This window comes from Psammomys obesus, unplaced genomic scaffold, assembly GCF_907164565.1.
Source record: "Psammomys obesus unplaced genomic scaffold, mPsaObe1.curated_primary_1811, whole genome shotgun sequence".
Classification (NCBI taxonomy): Eukaryota; Metazoa; Chordata; class Mammalia; order Rodentia; family Muridae; genus Psammomys; species Psammomys obesus.
The window spans coordinates 9,324,275-9,345,852 of NW_026585626.1; the positions used below are offsets into that span (position 1 = coordinate 9,324,275).

The following is a 21,578-nucleotide window of genomic DNA, read 5'->3' on the forward strand; positions in this document are numbered from 1 at the left end:
AATAAATTAAAGTAGATTGAAAAGAAAGACGTGTAAAACTTTTTGGTGCTTATTTAATGAATATTCATATTTGTGACTAATCAACAAACTCCCAAATTCTCATCTTGTTTTTCTTTTTTCAGTAAAATGCTGTTAGCAAAATGGTGTTTTTAACTTCTTTCCAAACTAGTTCTCCCTACAATATCCATCCAAATACCATTTTGGCATGTCATTATCCTACACAGAATCATGCATAAGATTACCCAGGGTGTCTGCATGCAAATCTGATCTTTTAACCATCAACCAAATCTCCTACCTTTTTGCCAATATTATATAAGATTCACCATATTCCATCTGCTCTTCCCTTTAATAAATATTTTATACTTCTGTATGCATAGGGCTCTCTTGGTAGCTTGTACATACCAAAATGTGAAAATTAAGTCTGGTTTTATCCTTCTAGAATCTTCAAATCATGCATTTGAAGATATGAAAATGTTCATAGTCAAACGTTGAGTATTTGATGTGTGAGCAGTTCAGCTCACTCATGAAGTGATGCAGTCATTGATGTTTGGAGCCAAACAGCAGGGCAACAGAGCTAAAAGGCTAAACAACTCTGTACAGAGAACTTTAAAAGCCAGGATCAGACCGGGGCTACTGGCAATGTTGATAAAGTGCTTGGGAAAGCAGTGAAGGAGGAAGGGAAGTAACTAGTCACCATCAGACTGTCCTGCCTCTTGCCTTTTCCTGCATATTCTACTTCATCACATTTTCACAAGACTCTCCATCATCCTCTGCCAGCTTACAGTACCCTTGAAGTTGCCCAGTGTTTCTGAAGACCTTTCATGAGTCTAGGGCTTTGCATTCTTGTCAACCCTTTCATCCACTTGTTTTCTCCGTTGATAGAACTTCAGTTACTGTGCATTTTATTAATGTATTCCATCTTCTTAACAGGGTAGCATCCTACAGCACCAAGATTGTATATTGTTACACTCCGTATCTTACCCAAGACATCTGTTGTAACATTCTGTGCAGAGTGGTGGTTTGAATGTTAACTAACAAAATGTGATTTGACTTTTATTAACTATTCTGTTAAACACATGTATGAGTTTTTTGAGTTTTGTGGAATTTTAAACAGAAACTGTTTATTAATTCAATGATTTGATTATGTCAGTTTTTGCAAAATCACTGGTTCGTGAAATTTAATAATTTCTTCTATAATGGGCTTTTGTTGTTCAGCTTGATTTTGATAAGGAAATTCTTGCTATACTTAGCAGAGTGTCACAATCCAGGAACTACTCTGGTGGGGAGTAGAGAATGACCTCTGTGTCAGGCTCCAGGTGCCCTAGGCATGAAGATACTAAGAGGCAAACCAGGATTACTTTTTGGTTGCCCTTGCCACCTATGCAAGAATAGTTAGAGCCCTGGTCGTTCATTTCTTATGTTTACAGTCAGTGTAAGAACATAAAAAAAAAAGAAAAAGAAAAAAAAAAGAACACATATAGTCATTGATCATATGAAGAATTTGTATTGAGTTCAAAGACATCTGTGTAAAATTTTACTTTAGAAGTAATTATTACTCTGCTTACAGAACTTCAGTCTTGGAAAGGAAGGTACAAATCACCAAATGTTCTAAGAAAGAGCTGAGCAGTACCTCTACCTTTTAAACATAAATTTATGCTTGTATTAGATAACATTTCGCTTGAACAACTCAGTGGCAATAGGAATTCTGGCCGGCATGCACCGCAATCACTTTTTCAGAAGTGCTCCTTGGCTTGGGCTCCTTGAGCTTTAGCACATGTTGAGGGAGAAAAATGTATCCTTGGTGTTAAGTGGAGAGGGAGTTTGGCAGGCAGGTTTTCTCCCTAGTGAAACCCTCCAGCCATGATGGGCTGGCAGTCTGCAGGTCCCTAGGGGGATAGAGCCTTGCAGGGCAGGAGAGTAAGCTATGGGAATAGCACTGATGGTTGGCAAGGTGTCTGCAGTTTGTTCTTTCAGGAGAAGCTGGTGGCACTGAGAATTGGGAGTAAGGAAAATTTTAACAATAAAACTCTGTCCCTGAGAATATGAAATACTGAGTACAGGATAAGATGTTAACACACACACACACACACACACACACACACGTATTTTTAAAGGCAGAGTTAGGAAATGGAAAGTGTGAGGAAAAAAGGGGTGGAATACTTGATCTTAGGAAGAAGACAGATTCTTTTCTGAAACAACAAAAACAATGTGTATTTTAGATAGGGAAAGACCCAGAGTTGAGCATTGCACAGAGAAGTACTGCCATAGAGGAACCTCAGCTTGGGGTGAGCAGGTGGAAAAGGGAGCCTGGGACAGGGTTAGGGGTGGTAATATTTGTTCAGTCAGGCTCAGCAGTGCCACCTCAAGATGCTAGCTACAAACTGGATCATGCAAGGTGGTGCAGGAGGCAGGGTGTGAACACCATATGAGTAAGACCAAGAAGTAGTAAATGACAAGCTGTTGAGGAATGAGTGTATGTAAGTGAGCAGCTTTTCTCAAGTGGTCAGGAACACAGGAGCTGAGCAGGGACCTGTAGAGGAAGAAGGATCATAAACGTTGTTTTTAAAACATTTGTAAACATCAATAAAATAATGCCATATTCTTCTAGGAAAAAAAAATCTTTCCCTCCAATCTCTATTACTTTTCCCCACCAATGACTAAAACCTTAGCCTTGCTTTGACTTATGGGTTTTTTTTTTTCTCATCACTGAATTGATTTGCTTCATGAAGGTAAGAAAAGTGAACTAGAAGGAAAGGCATGTTTTTATTAGTTGGCTTTAAGTGGAAAATTGTCTCTAGAGGAGACTAAATCAATTATGTACTTCCTGTTAAAGAATTAACACCGTCTTGTAATTTCCATTTTCTCTTGAAACCTCATTAAAATGACCAGAGGGGCTTTTTTCTTTAATCCATAAAGACAAAGAGAATAGGAACAGTAAAATTTCAGAAACTGAAAGCAGCTGAACAAGTGGCAATGGCCAAATAAGCGATAATTGCTTATCTGCAGCCTCAGGAAAGCTGTGGGAAGCTGGCATGGTGGCTGTGGTCCTGGGCAGAGGGGGAGGGGACGTCTAAGAAGCAATCAGATTCATACTGCAGACCACCTGCTTGGATGAGGAGGCGCCCTGTTGTGAGAAAATGGTAAGGTGGGGAAGAGAGAGCTACCTGAAAGCTATATTAGGAAGCAGTTAGAACTGTTCTGAAAAGAATTCTCTGTTTAGCTCTGTACCCCATTTTTTAATTGGATTACTTGATTTGTTGCTGTTTAACTTCTTGAGTTCTTTATATATTCTGGATATCGGCCCTCTGTCAGATATAGGGTTGGTGAAGATCCTTTCCCAGTCTGTAGGCTGTCGTTTTGTTCTGACAACAGTATCTTTTGCTTTACAGAAGCTTTTCAGTTTCATGAGGTCCCATTTATTGATTGTTGATCTTAGAGCCTGTGTTGTTGGTGTTCTGTTCAGGAAGTTGTCTCCTGTACCAATGAGTTCTAGGCTTTTCCCCACTTTTTCTTCTAACCGATTTAGTGTGTGTGGTTTTATATTGAGGTCTTTGATCCACTTGGACTTTAATTTTGTGCAGGGTGATAAATATCGATCTATTTTTCATTTTTCTGCATGTAGACTCCAGTTGGACCAGGAATACAGAATGGCAGAGAAACACTTAAAGAAATGGTCAAAGTCCTTAGCCATCAGAGAGATGCAAATCAAAACGACCCTGAGATTTCACCTGACATGCACCAGAATGGCTAAGATCAAAAACTCAAGTGACAACACATGCTGGGGAGGTTGTGGAGAAAGGGGAACCCTCCTCCATTGCTGGTGGGAATGTAAACTTGTGCAATCACTTTGGAAATCAGTCTGGTGCTTTCTCAGACAATTAGGAATAGTGCTATCTCAAGATTCAGCTATACCACTCCTAGGCATATATCCAAAAGAAGCTCAAGTATACAACAAGGACATTTGCTCAACTATGTTTGTAGCAGCTTTATTCATAATAGCCAGAACCTGGAAAAAACCCAGATGTCCCTCAATTGAGGAATGGATACAGAAATTGTGGTACTTTTACACAATGTAATACTACTCAGCAATTAAAAACAAGGAAATCATGAACTTTGCAAACAAATGATGGGACCTAGAAAAGATCATCCTGAGTGAGGTATCCCAGACACAGAAAGACAAACATGGTATATACTTACTTATAAGTGGGTACTAGACCTATAAGATAGGATAAACATACTAAAATCTGTATGCCTAAAGAAGATAAACAAGAAGGAGGACCTGGGGTAAGATGATCAATCCTCACTTAGAAAGACAAATGGGATGGACATTGGATGTAGGAGAAAACAAGTAACAGGACAGGAGCCTACCACAGAGGGCCCCTGAAAGACTCTACCTAGCAGTGTATCAAAACTGATGCTGCGACTCATAACCAAACCTTGGGCAGAGTGCAGAGAATCATATGAAAGAAGGGGGAGTTAGTGAGACCTGGAGAGGACAGGAGCTCCACAAGGACCAAATATATCTGGGCCCAGGGGTCTTTTCTGAGACTGATTCTCCAACCAAGGACCATGAATGGATATAACCTAGAACCCCTGCCCAGATATAGCCCATTGTAGCTTAGTATCCAAGTGGATGTCCTAGTTAGGGGAACAGGGACTGTCTCAGACATGAACTCAATAGCTGGCTCTTTGACCTACCTACTCCTCCCTACCCTGAGGAAGGAGTCTTGCTAGTCCACAGAAGAGGACATTGTAGCCAGCCCTGAAGAGATCTGATAAGCTAGGGTCAGATGGAAGGGGACGAGGACCTCCCCTATCAGTAGACTTAGAGAGGGGCAGGGAGGAGATGAGGGAGGGAGAGTGGGATTGGGAGGGAATGGGGGAGGGGCTACAGCTGGGATATGAAGTAAATAAACTGTAATTAATATAAAAAGTAATAAATAAAAGAAAAAAAGAACTGTTGTTCTGACAAAGGCAAAATTAAGAACAAAAGTCTCATCCTTCATACAGAGAATTCTTTAGGTAAAGCTTGAAGACAGCCTAACAGCCTAGTAGCAATCTAAGCATGCTACTTAGTAATGTGAACATAAGTACTGAAAAAGGAAAACAAAATCAGCTAGAGAAGCTGAATGGGATGGCTTCAGGGTGGAGGGAAATTGGTGACAACTATTTGTCTCCAAACTGTTTTGGCAGAGTTCTGATCAAAGCAACATGAAATCTGAAGGAAAAAATTTTAAGTAAGAATTAGGAGGTAGAAGCTGGCATGGGAGCTGAGACATTCCTGGAGTTGTGGCCAACACCCATGAGTCTCAGAACACATGGTCTACAGAAGCCCTGGGTGAGCTGAGGCCTGTGGGCTGGGTGTGAGTCTGGCTGCTTGTTACCAGGATTTTCTCAGAATGAGTCTCTCAGGGGACCAGACTCTTTCAGAATGACTGGCCAGGGAGTACACAGTTCTAACAGAAATAAACACACCCAGTCCAGCCACTGTGTACGGAAGCTCCAGGAGGCTCGCATGCAGGCCCTGGCCACAGCATTTCTGAGCCGAGGAGTGTAAATCCTCCAGACGGTGAAAGCTTTATTGATTTCCTCTTACCTGTGTAACTACAGCTTCTCCTGTGAGGAGTCCTGTATATCTCCGCGATCTTAAATACGTTTGTCAAATTTTTATTTTAAAGTTCTGTGCTGATGACAGCCATCTGCAGCAAAGCTATGAGTGGACTCCCCAGGAGCCTCAAGCTCGCAGACCCTGTTACCAGGGCATTCACGTCCCACTTGCTGTATCCCCTTTACTCAGCTCTCATTTCCTGCATTCCATTTGTACACTGCTCTCTTCTGTCTCTGTGCTGCTTCCAGTCTGCTGAGCAGTTGCCATTGACCCTATAACCAAACTGGAGAGATTTATCTCACCTAAAACAGATGAGGACCCAGCACTCTTGTGTATGGGGGGGTAAACAGAATGTCAAACAGAACCCAGAACCCTACCTGGTCTGGGTTCAGGTTGGAAGCCTCTGCTTTTATTTGTGGTCAGGCTCCTCAGAGCTCAGGGTATTCGCTGGCGTTGCAGTCACCAGATGAGAAACTGTCACACATAGCTCTCTCACATCTTTGTTTAGCCCAGAACAGAGGAGTGCAAGTCGCCAGCAGACCCCTGCTAACAGCAGTTCCCTAGTGTTCTGTCCAGAAAGATTCACAAGAGGAAATGCAGGAGGCTTATGACTTGAGTGTTTCTCAGCTCCGACTTACTTTCTGGCAGGTGTCCTCCTGTCCTCTGTTTGGTGTCTTAGTCTGTGACTCTTGTCTCTTGAACCCTCTCTGCCCCACTTGCTGTTTGGTGGCATACAGTTCCCTGATAGCAGCTTACGTGCAATGACCTAAGATCAGTTGCATAAGCAGTGCTTTAGAGTGACTTGAGTTCAGGTGCTTAAAAAGATTAACAGATTGGAGAAGTCATTTCATATAAAGTCCCAAGATGTGTCAATTAGAAAATATCTGTCTGAGTTTTGAGACAAAGGAAATGGTTTCTTAGCCTTTACCTGACTCTGAAGGGGAGGTACAGTGCTTTGAAGACAAGGTCCTAAGGCTATGACAGACCACTCTGACCGCCTTGGAAAACCTAACATTTATCTTCTTTCCTAAAATAAGGTAAATGAATGTCTGCTAGTGATCTCAACGTAGCCTTTCTCTTACACACCCAGCAGACCTTCTCTGAGACATGTACCAAATAACTAGTAATCATTAGTGAAAACTTTGCTCTGCATCTTAGCCTCCTCTGTCACTCCCATCGGAAGGGAGCATGAGGGAAAGGATCACAAAGGATCATTCATTCGCAGCACAGAGTGCACAAGCAGCTGGTCTCTGGAAGCCTTACCCCCTTTGTACTGGGGATGTTTTGGAGGAAAGTCACAAACTCCTGGAGAGGTGGCCCCTCTGAAATACCACCTTACAGTGCTCAGGAACTGAGCTCTTATGAGCATATGACAGTGTGAGGACTACTTTTTCTAGGGAAAAGAAAAGCAGACCTCCTTGTAGGGCATTCTTGGCCCTGTGTCTTTCCCCTGTGCACTCACAGGGACAAGGTGACAGCTCAGAAGCAGACACGGACTGGCTGGGTGACTGAGGAATAGGCAAGTTATCTTTCCAAGACACTGGCTCCTTTCTTGTATGCAAGTTTCACTGTGGCATTTTTTTCTGTGCCACAAATGATGGGGAAAGAAGCCACAGGGGTCTTTCTCTTCATGCTGTATATGGCCTGTGATGAAATTCCAAAACATTACTGTTTGGCTATGTCTCCCTCTGCTCTTCCTTTGTAAAGACAGTCTTTGAACACATTATTTTCATCTAAATAGCAACTCGCTGGTGTGCACAGCTGCTGAAGGCGGGGTCAGGTGTAGTCCTCAACATTTACCTCTGAATAAGGAGCTGCTCTGCTTGTAGTGTCTGCCATAACTGCCTCTACAGCTGAGAGCCATAATTCAAGACCATAGACAAATCACTTTTCTCACACAAATACTAGAAAAATTTAAAAATCACACATACCCCTAAAAAGTATCATTGGATAAATTAGCATAGATTATTTTAGATATTTTCCAGTTCTCAAATGCAAACCCTTATAATGAAATCTACAATATAACATAATGAATATAATAATATAATAGATAAGAGATTATAACTGCTAAAGGAATGGGACATTTTAGGTAAGCAAAACTTAGAGGGCTTCATCATGAAGGTGTGCTATTGATATACATGAGTTTCTTTTTTTCTTTTTCTTTTTTTAATACATGATTCTGACTAAAGGGAAATATTTGATGAGGACACTGAAGAAATTGGCTTTGGAAATCCAGGTTGGACCCAGTGACAGAATTTCAATTCAAGGCTAAAGCATGTGGGGTTGATTTTTTTTTTTTAGGGGTGGAACAATACCCCAGGGTCTAATTCAGGGAACACTAATGACACTTCATCATCAGAGCTCACTAGTTCACTTCATTGTGTTCTGTGATTGCAGTTATGAAGCCCCCTGTTAGTTCCTGTCAGTGCCCTGAACTCTTCGGGAAATTTATAGGCAGTGCGGACAGCAAGCAGATAGAAACCCATCCAGGGATCAGCTTTTTCATCCATCTCTTTCCTGGGTGTTCTGTCCCCAGAAATGAAATATGAATACCTTAAGTGTTAGCCCAAGCAGGCATTAGTTGTGAAGCTCTGTTTCATGTGTGGTGCACATGCTGGTCACAGTAGGATGGCCAAGTGGAAATAGCTCTTTATTGTCAAAGTAACTTAGCAAACCTTAGGGTGGAGGTCAGACCTATGTAGAACAGGCTGCCATCCAAATGGAGGAGCTGCTTGAATGGGAAGATTCTCTTCTGAAGAAAGAGCTGGAAAGAAGTGCAAGAAATCCCAGGACATGATCAAGTCTGTGATTTAGACTGATACCTTCACCCTCCTGTTGGTTTGTTTTGCCAACATGACACAATCCAAAATCACTTGGGGAATAAACCTCAATGAGAGGCTGTCTACATAAGGTTGGCCTGTGGACATGTCTTTAGCAATTGTCTTTATTCCACATTGATTTATATGAGATCACCCATTATGGGTGGCATCATTCTCTGAGTCCTGGATTGTAGGAGTGAAGAAGGCCAGCGGAGTACTAAGCACACATGCTCTTATTCTCTGCTCTCACAAATGGAGATGTGATGGAACTGGCTGCTTCAGGCTTCTGCCACTGTTGCTTTCTTGCAGTGATGGGCTGGAACCTGGGACTGTGAGCCATATATAAATCCTTTCTCTCCTAAGCTGCTTTGTCAGCATATTTTACCACAGCAGCAGAAAAGAAAAAATGGCAACTCTGAAAGCATTCTCACACTGATCCCTAGCATTGCTCTAATCCTAGCATTACTTTTTCTTCTTCTCTAATAGCTATTACCTTGTAGCATACCTTATAACTACTTGTATTCATAGACAGTATCCGCTTTCTTTCATCTAAGGTATGGAGTCCTCAGGCTTGGGCATCTGTTTATTCATAGCACACTCTACACACCAAGAACAGTACCTGGGAGAGCTTGCACAGAGCAGTAAACTTCTCTGCCATCACATGGCAGTTGAGGCTGGGATGGAGTCACAGGGCTTTCTACTGAGCTCTTGAGTCAGCAAACATGGTTATTAGACACACTGGACAATTTGTGTGTGGCCCAAACTGACAAGCTGAAGGGTAGGCTGATAGTAGTTACTAGTAAATTACTTATGGGTAGTAGGATAAAAAGAGGAATGAGTATGACTTGGGATCTTTGTCCTATCCTTGAGAGATGGAGCTGCTGTTTACCACTGTAGGAAACTTAGGCAGGTATGAGTTTGAGAGAAAAGATCAGGGCTTGTTTGAGGTTAAGTGAAATGTGACTTGCCTAACTGACTTCCCAGGGTAGTGTTGACAAGAGACTAGAGGTAGAAGAGACTATACTAGAGGTAAGAACTTTGGAAACCATAAATATAAAGGTGACCGTGGGTTGAGAGTGTGGACGTCTGACCCTACGGTGTTTCAGCGTCAGGAGATGCAGCAGAATACGCACAAGTACTTACAGTGCAGCAGCCTGTGTGGCCCCATGAGAGCGCTGACCTACAGAGGGGCTGAGGCATGCCAAAGGGATGCTGTGCTCGCTGCGCTCGATCCGATCCAAGTGGGGTAACAGACCGCAGCACTCTACCTGAACATTGCGAGAGCTCGGGGAGGATGTCAGGGAAAATGCCAACTATCTCATAGCTGGCATGTGTAAACTGGGTTCAGACTTAGGAAAGCCATATGGAAAATTTCAGAATTGCAAATTATACATATTTTGAGTCAGCAATTTTATTTTTTAGGATCGTTGTACAGATATGATTGCATACTTGGCAAAGTTTTCTTTGTGATGTTGAGAACAATCTAAATATTCAACAAGAAGTCCCTGCTAAGGTACTTTATAGATCTGTATAGTGAGCATTAGATGTCATAATATGTATTTGTGTGCATATGTATATCATATATGATATATATCATATATGTAAAAATATACATATTCTGAATATTTATAAAGATAAATATTGTTTTGCAGTATTTGTTTTAAAAGATGGGCCTATAAAAACAAAGGCTGTGGCTGTGGCACCTCCTCTCTGGAGGGTTCCTTAGTGGTAACAGCTCAGCTGCAGAGGGACATGAAAACTGATAGATGGAGAAAGGAAAGCTACTTTCTGTGTATTAATTTATAGGTTGATGCTTTTCAACTTGCTGAATCATACTGTTTGTCCAAAAGTAAATCAAATGCAAAAGAATTTCAGACAAGCTGTGCTGTGGTGGGCTCTGCGTGGTGCGATCATTTATGTTAATATGTAAGTTCTTTAGCACAAGCCTAGGGTTTTGTTGATGCTAGGGAAGTATTCTACCCTCTCACCAGAGAAGGAGCCTTGTTTCAACACCCGTGGTAAGGTGGCCCCTGTGTCTCTCTGTGACAGGACAGGAAGCGTGTCTGCCTGAACTTAGTGTTTCTTCTGTTACCCAAGTGAATCACATGTCTGTGCGGGTGGCAGTTAAATCCCACAAAGCATCAAGTTATGTAGCTTCACTCACCTAGATTTACCCAGATGGAAAATGCTGGCAGAGGGGAAGAATCTCATATAATTCATTCACAAATTGTACTGCTGTGGATTTGGCATCACAGAGATCTTGCCATCCATCTGGTTTCAGGGCTATATTTAAGAGACCTGGTTTATCTGTTCTGTCTCGTGTGGAATGGGATTTAATAGTTCAAAATCCATCTTAAAATAATTTGGCTTTTGTTAATGCCAAGATTGTTTCGGGAAGATGGCCAAGAAAAGGAGACTACTGACTGGAGCCCTTTGAGAAGTAATTAGGGATTTCCACACCTCTGCAGGATGAAGATGAAATGCCCCTGTGCTCACAGCATGCTCACACCAGACCTCACACCGGGATGGGCAGAGAGCTTAACCAAGCTGTGTATTTAAATGTTCTATGTGTAAAGGAGTTAAAGAAAATGCTCAGAAGGCCACATTTTGTTTCCAGAGCAGTGAGTTATGCTACAGCATTTTTTAATGTTGTTTTTGGTTGACCTCAACTTAGGTCCTAAATGTCCCTGCCATATAAATTCCATCTTCCAGGAAATAGTTCACTATACAGAATATGGAGAACTGGAAATAAATTAAAATTTTGAAATCTAGTTAAGTTTTCACACCATTTATAATTTGTACTTATTGATTTTAGTTTTTATCTTTTGAAACATATACATATACTCTTGTGTTGATTTTGTTTGATAAGAGAACTTTTTAGCAAAGATAGCAAAGTAAATTTTCAGCTGAGAACTAATTGTTACCATGGCTACAATATTTTCTATCAGGTGTTAATTGAATCCACAGATGCAGAACCCGTGGAAGTAAAAACTTACTCTACTTAATTTAGTAACTTCAGAACAACCGTAAATAGTTTACAAAGGCAAAATCAAAGTAATCTTTAAGTACATCATTTTAAAATCAATGTATCTGAAGTGTGTTTAAATTTGGCATGTCTTATATGCTATATTTAATCTCTTGTATTCAGAATTTATAGACAAAACCATAACCAGGATTTTTAAAAGGTCACCTGTGTAGTATTTGTTTATGAAAAATGGCTCTGATTTCAGTGGGTTGAGGAAATGATAGTGCTTTGGAAAAGCTCTTTTCTTTGGAAAGGCACTTTTCAAAGTGTTTCTTTATATAAAAATCTAATTGACACATTTCCATGTACATGCAAGTTTTTAAAATGTAACAAACTTTACAGCTGTAAACCTAAAGTAAATTACCTCTGTCTCCAGTGTAGGCTGATGGCCTAAAATAGTTCTTTCTCATGTAGCCTGTCATTTGCTTCCCCTGAAGATCATAACTGAATTAAACCCTTGGACATCGCCTAACTAGGGACTTTTCATTTGGCCTTTCCTTGGTTCTCAGTGTTCTCATCATGAAAGAATTTAAGCAGGTTTCTTCTTGGGTTGATATCCCAGAAGTAGAATGACCTGCTGTTCTTTCCTGAGAGCAGGTTATGTAACCAGAGGCATCTAACTGTAGGGTGTGGGGGCATAAAACAACCAAGGCTTAAAAACAGTCTTTTTTCTTCCTCTTCTTCTTCTCCTCCTCCTCCTCCTCCTCCCCCTCCTCCTCCTCCTCCTCCTCCTCCTTCTTCTTCTTCTTCTTCCTCAAATAAAAAGAGCAACTATGGAGTGAGAGAGATGGCTCAGGGGTTAAAGAGCTGGTGCTGTTCTTCCAGAGGACCGGAATTTGTTTCCCAGCTCTTGCTTGTAACTCCAGCTCCAGAGAATCCAATGCCTTGGACTCTTCAGACACTTGAGCTTACATGTACATACTCATACACAGACAGACAGACAGACACGCACATACACGCTTTAAAAACATGTTTTGAAAGAGCAAGTGTCCCAGGTCACTCGGGTATCTATGTGATACCATGACCATTTGCAGACTTGTGTGCTTAGTCAACTGTTAGCCTGGATTTGTATGTCTGTGTGTTCTGTTTAGGTTGTGTAACGTGTTCTCAGCCTTCAAGCTTTGATGCCTTTAAACACAGTGTCTGTCCTGACTGTGAATAATATGGCACATTACACTTTTGTCACCCTTTCACAGGACCATGTTTCTAGTCAGTAAAACATTACTGAGATTTTGAATAGTACTGAGGTTTTAGCTTCTTAGCTCAGAATGAACTGTAACCTGTGACTTTAGATGGGTGGCAGTGTGTTGAGGAACTCCGGTCCCTTTACCAGTCTGTCTGCCTGCCTGCCTCTCTCTGTTCATCTCTGTGTCTGTGTTTCTGTATGTGTATGTGTGTTTATGTGTGTGTGCACATATGCACATGTGACAGAGGACCTGCATGTATTGTTCATCAGGCTCCAATCACTTTTTTTTAAACACAGGAACTCTCATTGCCTGGATTCACCAAATAGGCCATGCTGACTTGCTAGCATGCTCCAGAACCGCCCTGCCCCCGTTCCCTCCCTCTTTCCCTCCCTCCCTGGCATTGGGATTTCAAACATTGCAATCATTGCTGGCTCTTCTCCATGGATTCTGGGAGGAAAGTGAAGTGCTTGCTCTTGTATGACAAGTACTTTGCTGACCACAGCATCTGCTCTGTTCTCTTTACCTCTGTAACAGGTGCGCCATGGTGTGATGTTTCTTTTAAAGGAAACATGAACTAAATTGTGTCTTTTTGTGTCTTTTATTTTAAACCAAACTAGTGTTTGGAAAACAGACTAATTAAAAAAAAACATAATTATTTTGTTAAGAATTAAGTCCAAGATAATGTGACAAGTTATATGTGGTCTAAAACATACAAAATTATGACAAATGTATTCTCGAAGGGAGTTTGGAAGCTAAAAAGATACAAGGAAATAGACCGTGTTCCCTGAGAGAATAAGAACCATGTCCCTGTCCCCCATTACTGTTGACCTGGTTTCTATTTCTGAACTTGAAGACTCCGTCCACAACAGGATGTGTCTCACTGTCGCCACAGCAGCAGTAACATTCCCCTCCTACTCTCCAAACAGTGTCCTCTGAGGATGCCAAGACTCCCTTGGCTTAAACATGTGACTTAGAGCTCCATCCTGACTTTGCAGAGGACTATCACAGAAGTAGTTTTCTCAGGTTAAACAGAATTCCAGTTATTTTCAAACTATCTGTTTTTTGTTTTTTTTTTTTATCTATAATCCTGTGGAAAACACTGGAGCTTTGAAGCTGGAAGGCCCCCTGTTTCAGTTCCTAATGCTGCAGATGAGGAGACTGGCCCCGCAAACAATCCTTTTGGTGTGCGTCTTTACCTACTGGTGACAGCTCGGAGGTATCGCTAATGGATGGTCAGCAGCCATTTCAGGGCTTCTTCCTATCCCAGGAGAAGCTTCTTTGGGTAGCTCCTCCTTCTGTCCTTTTAAGATCTGTGAAGACTCTACCAACTAAGCCTTATAAAAACCTGTGTGGGTACTACCTCAGTGTGACAAAGTTGAGGGACTGTCACTCAAATACCTGCAATCCAGACCCACAGGGAAAAATACAGTAGTAATTTCTGAGCATGAATGAGTACAAAGGGGTACTTTGGTGCCAATGGGGTTCCAATCATAGATAATAAGAAGGTGAGAGTAAGAGCTACCTCCCACCAGCTGACCAGAAGAGCAGCCAGCAGTGTAGCTGAGTCCAGTGTCTGATGAGAGTGGTGCAAACTGAGAGAGAGAGGGCCCAGCCTGCCAGCAGTCATCACTGAGCTGTGCTGGTCACTCCCTGCCTGTGTCTCTACTCCAGATGGCCTGCTGTCTGCTGGTGAGAAGCACTCAGCATGGCCTTATCTCCTCAGAGCCTCACGGGGGAGGGGCTGACTGTCACCTTGCTCTGTATGATTCCTTAAATAAAGCCACAGGGTTACTTTCTTAGATTTTCAGAAATGCAAAATTGACATTACTTTTAGTTTGTTTTATGAGATTTAAATAGTTTTAAATAGCCTATTATTACAATTTATCTTGTAAAGTTTTACGCTGTTCCACATGGCTTTCTTATTTTCCATATGGCATGCATCCTAGTACAGAAATCCTACCTTGCCTTATTATTACACATATTTATATTTTGGTTCTGATTTCAAAGTCATTGTTATATATTTTTCATGTCACCATTTTAATGCTATTACCATCTTGGCTATATATCTAAGAACATTGCCATTGTGTTTCCTAATAAAATAGTAAATAGTTGTGCTAATTGCTTAAACATGGGTTTCCATTCTCAGATTGCTGTTGATGCACCTAGAAATCTGTGGCTGTTCTTGCAAAGCAATCGGGATGTTTAAGTAATGGATTTTGGTACAATCTAGCATGACGTGTAATCAGATTGCCTACCACTGGTGTGTCATCAATAAGTGTTATTTGCTATCCGTGTAACGTCTTCAACAATCAAGAATTGCTCCCATTATGCAAAATGGTGAGCTCCTTTGTCCATGCTATTATGGATAATTGATTCTAACTGACATAAACAGGAATGTGCTCTTGCAACTCCCACATGGCAGAGAGCTCCCTTCTCTTTCTTGACGTAAATGTTCTTCATTAAGTTTTGTGTTAGAATCTTTTACACAAGTGAAAACATTGTTCAAGATAATTTAAAAAGGAATGTCTGTGTGAGGTAGGCAGTGACTAGAAAGAAAAAAGTAGACTGTTGCCTGCCCCCAACACCCACACCACTTCCGCCCCTCCTTGCTTCCTGTCCTTTCTTTCCTTAAGGAACAGTCAAAGCTGGTAGTCTTGTAATTCCTAGACTTTCAAGCATCGTCAGTCTGAGCCTGACCCTTTTGTACCTACTGTACATACTCTCTGTCTGCCAAGCTCCTAACTATCCTAGTCCAGCTGCCCTCCAAGAAATCCCTTGCCCTGCCTTCTTGCTTGGAACCCTTCACAGTACTTGCTAAAATGCCCATGACTGCACCCATCCCAACATCCTAAACTAAAATCTTCCAGAAGTAGAAAGTCTGCATTTTAGGTACACTATGGGTGATGAGTTTTGAGATCCTGTCCTTAGTCCTTGCAACTTTTCAGCGAGGCCTGTCCCTGTCAGTCATCCTCTGACAAGCTCTTGAAGCCCCATGCTCAGAACTGTAAGCAGCTGCAGCAACAGCCTCACCCCACCCCCAGTCAGCCGCCACAGACTTCTCCCCTCCCCGGGCCCATCTCTTTTCCCTATACTCTTCACTTTCCTATGATGAAACAACTAGGAGTTCATATAAACAAATCTAGGGTACACTGTATGACTTAGTCTTAACATTTGTTCATCTGATTTTTTTCTTTTCAAAGCTGTTTCTCACCAGCCGTTGTAGAGCTCACTCTATCTTTTAACTAAATTTATGTTTTAGAAAAGGAGAAGAAACCCTATTTTTAAATTTCTTAATAAGATAGGGTGTTTTTCATTGGGTTAGTGCTTTGCTGTAAATATTTGGGAAATAGGAAGGAGGTTACAGCATCTAACCCAAGCAAGTCCTTTATGTCTCACAAGGCTTCCTGTGATCTACTCGAGTAATTCTTAGTAAGTCATTTCCAAGGGCTGTTTGGTGTGTGTGTGGCGGGGGAGTGGGTGTTCTAATGCTGTCTTTGCTAGTTATCAGTAGTCATTGTGTATTTGTCTGTACGTGTTCATGTAGGCAGGTGTATATATATGAGTCCATGTGTATTGAGGCCAGAGGTCAACCCCAAGCTCCTCAGCCTCCAAGTCACTTGTTTTTTGAGACAGTATCCCTTAATGGCCTGAAGTTTATCAAGTAGACAAGGCTGTCTGTCCAGCTAGTCCCAGGGATGATCCTCCTGTCTCCACTCCCCAGTTCCAGGGTTACAAATACTAGACACCACACTTGGCTTTTGTACACAAGATCTTGAGGTCAAACTTCTTGAGATCAAATTTGACTCCTTATGCATGCACAACAAACCCTTTACCCACTGAGCGCCAGCCTTGTTGCCTTTCATTTTTGTGTGTCTTGTTTTTCTTTAGTCTGTTACAGAGAAAACTAGTCATGGAGGGTACAGCTTATTGTCTGAGTTGTTCACCAGCACCGAGTGGACTGGGTTTAGTTAACTACATTGGGATGTCACTGGTGCCTTGATTAGCAAAGCAGAAGGTAGACAAGCAGAATGTTCTATGTTCATTGGGGTGAATTTTTCTACCTACTCTTCTTTTTTGTTTTGTTTTGTTTTTTGTTTTTATTTATTTATTTATTTATTTTTATAGTAATTACAGGCTATTTACTTTGTATCCCAGCTGTAGCTCCCTCCCTCATTCCCTCCCAATCCCACCCTCCCTTCCCTGCCCCTCTCTAAGTCCACTGATAGGGGAGGTCCTCCTCCCCTTCCATCTGACCCTAGCTTATCAGGTCTCATTAGGACTGGCTGCATTGTCTTCCTCTGTGGCCTAGCAAGGTTGCTCCTCCCTGGTGGGAGGGGATATCAAAGAGCCTGCCACTGCGTTCATATCAGAGATAATCCCTGTTCCCCCTACTAGGGAAACCCACTTGGATGCTGAGCTGCCATGGGCTACGTCTGAGCAGGGGTTCTAGGTTATATCCATGCATGGTCCTTGGTTGGAGAAACAGCCTCAGAAAAGATCCCTGTGCCCAGATTTATTTGGTCCTTATGGTGCTCCTGTCCTCTCCAGGTCTACCTATCTCCCCCTTCTTTGATATGATTTCCTGTACTCTGCCCAAGGTTTGGTTATCACTCTCAGCGTCACCCTCTATGGCTCCTGACCTGTTTCTTGTTTTCTCCTACTTCCAATGTCCATCCCATTTGTCTTTCTAAGTTAGGCTTGACCATCTTACCCCAGTACCTCCTTCTTGTTTAGCTTCTTTAGGTGTACAGATTTTAGTATGTTTATCCCATCTTATAGGTCTAGTATCCACTTATAAGAACAAAACAACAGCCTACAGACTGGAAAGAGATCTTCACCAACCGTATATCTGACAGAGGGCTAAATATTCAGAATATATAAAGAACGAAAGAAATTAAAAAGCAACAAATCATGCAATCCAATTAAAAAATGGGGTACAGAGCTAAACAGAGAATTCTCAGTAGAGGAATATCTAATGGCAGAGAAACACTTAAAGAACTGCTCAACATCCTTAGCCATCAGGGAAATGCAAATCAAAACAGCCCTGAGATTTCACTTGACACCCATGAATGGCTAAGATCAAAAACTCAAGAGACAACATATGCTGGGGAGGTTGTGGAGAAAGGGGAACCCTCCTCCATTGCTGGTGGGAATGTAAACTTGTACAACCACTTTGGAAATCAGTCTGGTGCTTTCTCAGACAATTAGGAATAGTGCTACCTCAAGATCCAGCTATACCACTCCTAGGCATATATCCAAAAGAAGCTCAAGTATACAACAAGGACATTTGTTCAACCATGTTTATAGCAGCTTTATTTGTAATAGCCAGAAGGTGGAAACAACCCAGATGTCCCTCAATTGAGGAGTGGTACAGAAACTGTGGTACATTTACACAATGGAATACTACTCAGCAATTAAAAACAAGGAAATCATGAAATTTGCAGGTAAATGGTGGGATCTAGAAAGGATCATCCTGAGTGAGGTATCCCAGAAGCAGAAAGCTACCTGCTCTTCTTAATTAGAATCAGGGAGGTTCTTACACCTATTAGATGACTGGTCCATGGATACTTGATGTGGCAGCTTATTGTATTTACCTTAAAAGTGTCAGCTTTTTAAAAGTATTTTTAATTATTTTACTGTATGGATGCTTTTCCTGAATGTATGTCTGTGTACCACTTATGTTCCTGTTTTCCTCCCAGGTCAGAAGGCATTAGGTCCTGTAGAATTAGAGTAACAGATTGCTGTGAGCTACTGTGTGCATGCTGGGAATCAAACCAAGATCCTGAGACAGAGCAGATAGTGCTCTTAGTAGTTAAACTATTACTCCAGCCTCATGTGATAGTGTCAGTGTTTGATTACTAGATAAAGACACTAAAAAATAAAGTTGTCAGTCACTGCTTAGAGTTGTTTTGAAGTGATACCACATAGGAAGTGAATTAGAGGATAAATACTAAAAAGTGAAAGTGTGTGAAATAGTGCAGAAAGTCGGCACACACCTCCAATCCCAGCTATTCTGGAGGCTGGGGTAGGAGGATTGCAAGTTCCAGGCAGTCCAGCGTGGGCAGCTTAGTGAGACCCTACCTCAAAATTAAACCTCAAGGACCAGTGGGATGGCTCATTGGGTAAAGGAACTTGCCACTAAGCCTGATAACCTGAATTTGATCTCATTACCTACATGGTGGAAGAAGAGAAACAGCTTGAGAAAGTTGCCCTCTCACCCTGGCCATTACTTAGTGGGCCATGCCACTTTCATGTGCTCACATGCATGCATAAACACACACACACACAAATACATAAATACGAAAATGTAAAGAAAATGTATACCACTTTAAAAGTAAGTAAATAACAAAACTTAAATAGAGCTGATGGTATATCTTGTTAGAATGCTTGCTTACTTTGCACAAGAGCCTGACTTTAACCCCCATTACCATAAAGCAGAAAATGTCTTAGCAGCTGTAACAGTAATTTTATATTACTGGAAATGCATAAACATCAGCCATGAGTTTTCTCAGCATCGGTCAGTAAGTACTGGCCACCTCCACACCGGTTCATCCAACAATTCAGGCTCTAGGCATCAGTGTGGAGTAGACTGTACTTGCAGTGAAGGAAGAAAACTGAGGTACAGAACAGTACAGGCAGTGTGGTGCCCTTCTGTGAGAAGGGGAAGGTTATGAGGACATGACATGCTTATTTTTGCAAAGGGGAGACAAACCACATACTAGTAAGAAGATAAGGAATCTGGACAACTCAAGTTAGAAGACACCAGAAAAGAAGCAAGACTTACCTGAATATCCTCGATATCCTTTGGAATCATGTTATGTTTTGAATGAATTTTGTAAATTTATTTATGTAAACAAAATTTTGGAAAATAAAGTTTTATAAAAAATTTTTTTAATAAAAAAAGAGCACATACATACTGACACAAAGAAAAAAAAGTGTGCCAGCAATTGAACCTGACTGCTTTGTCCCATGATACAACTACTTAGATAAAGGATTATGCATTCTCAGTAAGACCCACTCTAAGGACAAAAGTGATAGAATTTAAATCTGGAGCAACAGTCTCAACTATTGCTAGTCACGGTAGTTGGTTAGGAATTAAGATTTTTCCACCTATAAAGGAAAAATAAGCATGAATTTTCAAAAGTTGTTGAATGAATTCAAAGTACTGGTAAGATCACTTTCTTTTTTTTTTCCTCTTCTTTCTTTTTTGTTATTGTTGCTTTTGTTTTTCAAGAAAGGGTTTCTCTGTGTAGCCTTGGCAATCCTAGAACTCACTCTGTAGACCAGGCTGGCCTTGAATTCATGAAGATCCAGGATCTCTTTTTAAATGTTTGTAAATGCTTGTTTGAATTTCTGTTCTATTTCTATGAAGAGACACCATGACCAAGGCAACTTACAAAAGAAATGTTCGAGGGCCTGCTTACATTTTCAGAGGATTAAAGTCTATGATATATGCACTCTCTCTATTATAATAATAGGAGCGGAGCATCAGGCAGGCAGGCATGGTGTTGGGGGCAGTAGCTGTGAGTGTACATGTGATCTTCAAACAGGGAGCAGAGAGAGCTGGAATAGAGTGGTCTTTGGAAACCTAAAAGCCCACCCCTAGGGACACACCTCCTCCAAGCTGCATCTCCTAATCCTCAAATATAGAAGTTTATGGGGCCATCCCATTCAAACAGTGACACTGCTGTATTCACAATAGCCAGAAAAGGGAAATGCCCTAGATGCCCATCAACTGATGAGTGAATAAAAAACACGTGCAATATTATTTGTCTGTTAAAGGAATTACGCAATTTGGAGGTAAACAAAGGGAGCGAGAAACAATTATTCTGAGTTAGGTAACCCAGATACAGAAAGACAAATACCTTATGTTTTTATCTCATTTGTAAATAATAGCATTGTATGTTCATACATGTATATTATTTTTAGAATACCCATAGAGGTTAGGAATTTAGTAAAGAGCCATGGGAACTGGCCTTTCAAGAGAAAGGATATAGAAACTGTGGTATAAAGGGTCAAAGTGTAAAGAGCAAGAAAGGTTAGAAATGGGAGGACAAGGTAGAGGAAGGATTATGGGAAGGGATAACTAACACCAAAGGCCTTTTGAAAAACCCATATGGTAAAGCCTTTACAACAATAAGCTTTCTAAAATACGTGCGTATATTTAGGCAGACAGACAGACGTAGTTTAAATGGAGTTACCCTACAGCAGAAGCTAACACAGCAGCTCTGCACTTCATACTGGTGGGAAGTGGTTATCTTTGCGTTCTGTTCATCTACTGTGCCAGAGCTGGGTCCTCAGTAGAGAAGAAATTTGCCTCTGAGACTCTAGATACCTGGGCCAGCCCTAGCTCTTTGTCGTGTTGTTGACAGCCTATGTCTAAAATAAGAGCAGATGGAAGTAACAACCTGCAGAGCTGTGAGGAATGTTCACTGGCCTCAGAGACATTCTCCATCTGTTGATGACTTGAGTCTCCCGTGCTTCCTCTCATCACATTCTTAAACAGACACATTTATGAAATCTCCGTGCAGCTTGGAATAGTTGTAGCTATATCTAGAAGATCATGTTGCCGGTTCATTACCACCTTTAGTTTAGGGAAGTAACAGCCTTCCTCTGTTTTTATCTCTTCAGCCATGGAATTTCATGAACACTTGCACAGCATAGGCGCCAAGGAGGGACTAAAGGAACGGAAACTACAGAAGGCGGTGGAGAGCTTCACGTGGAATATAACAATCTTGAAGGTACTGTATTATTTATTTTCCTGTTGCTATGATGAAGTGCCATGGCCAAAGCAACTTGCAGAATTGATATTTCTTAACATTATGGCAGGGATGCAAGGTAGTAAGCAGTAATGGTGCCCAGAACAGAGGCTGAGAACTCACATCCCTAACCACAAATTTGAACAAAGAGAGCAGTCTGGAGTGGAACAGAGCTGTAAA

General features: G+C 41.4%; 1 protein-coding gene across 1 annotated transcript in view; it reads left to right on the forward strand.

Moving 5' to 3' along the window:
• The window catches only part of Plcl2 (phospholipase C like 2), a 183,601-nt gene that overhangs the window by 142,505 nt on the left and 19,518 nt on the right, over positions 1-21,578 (forward strand). The window contains exon 6 of the mRNA XM_055614023.1: positions 21,271-21,380. Coding sequence (XP_055469998.1) covers positions 21,271-21,380 — 110 coding nt within the window. The remainder of the gene's footprint in view (positions 1-21,270; positions 21,381-21,578) is intronic.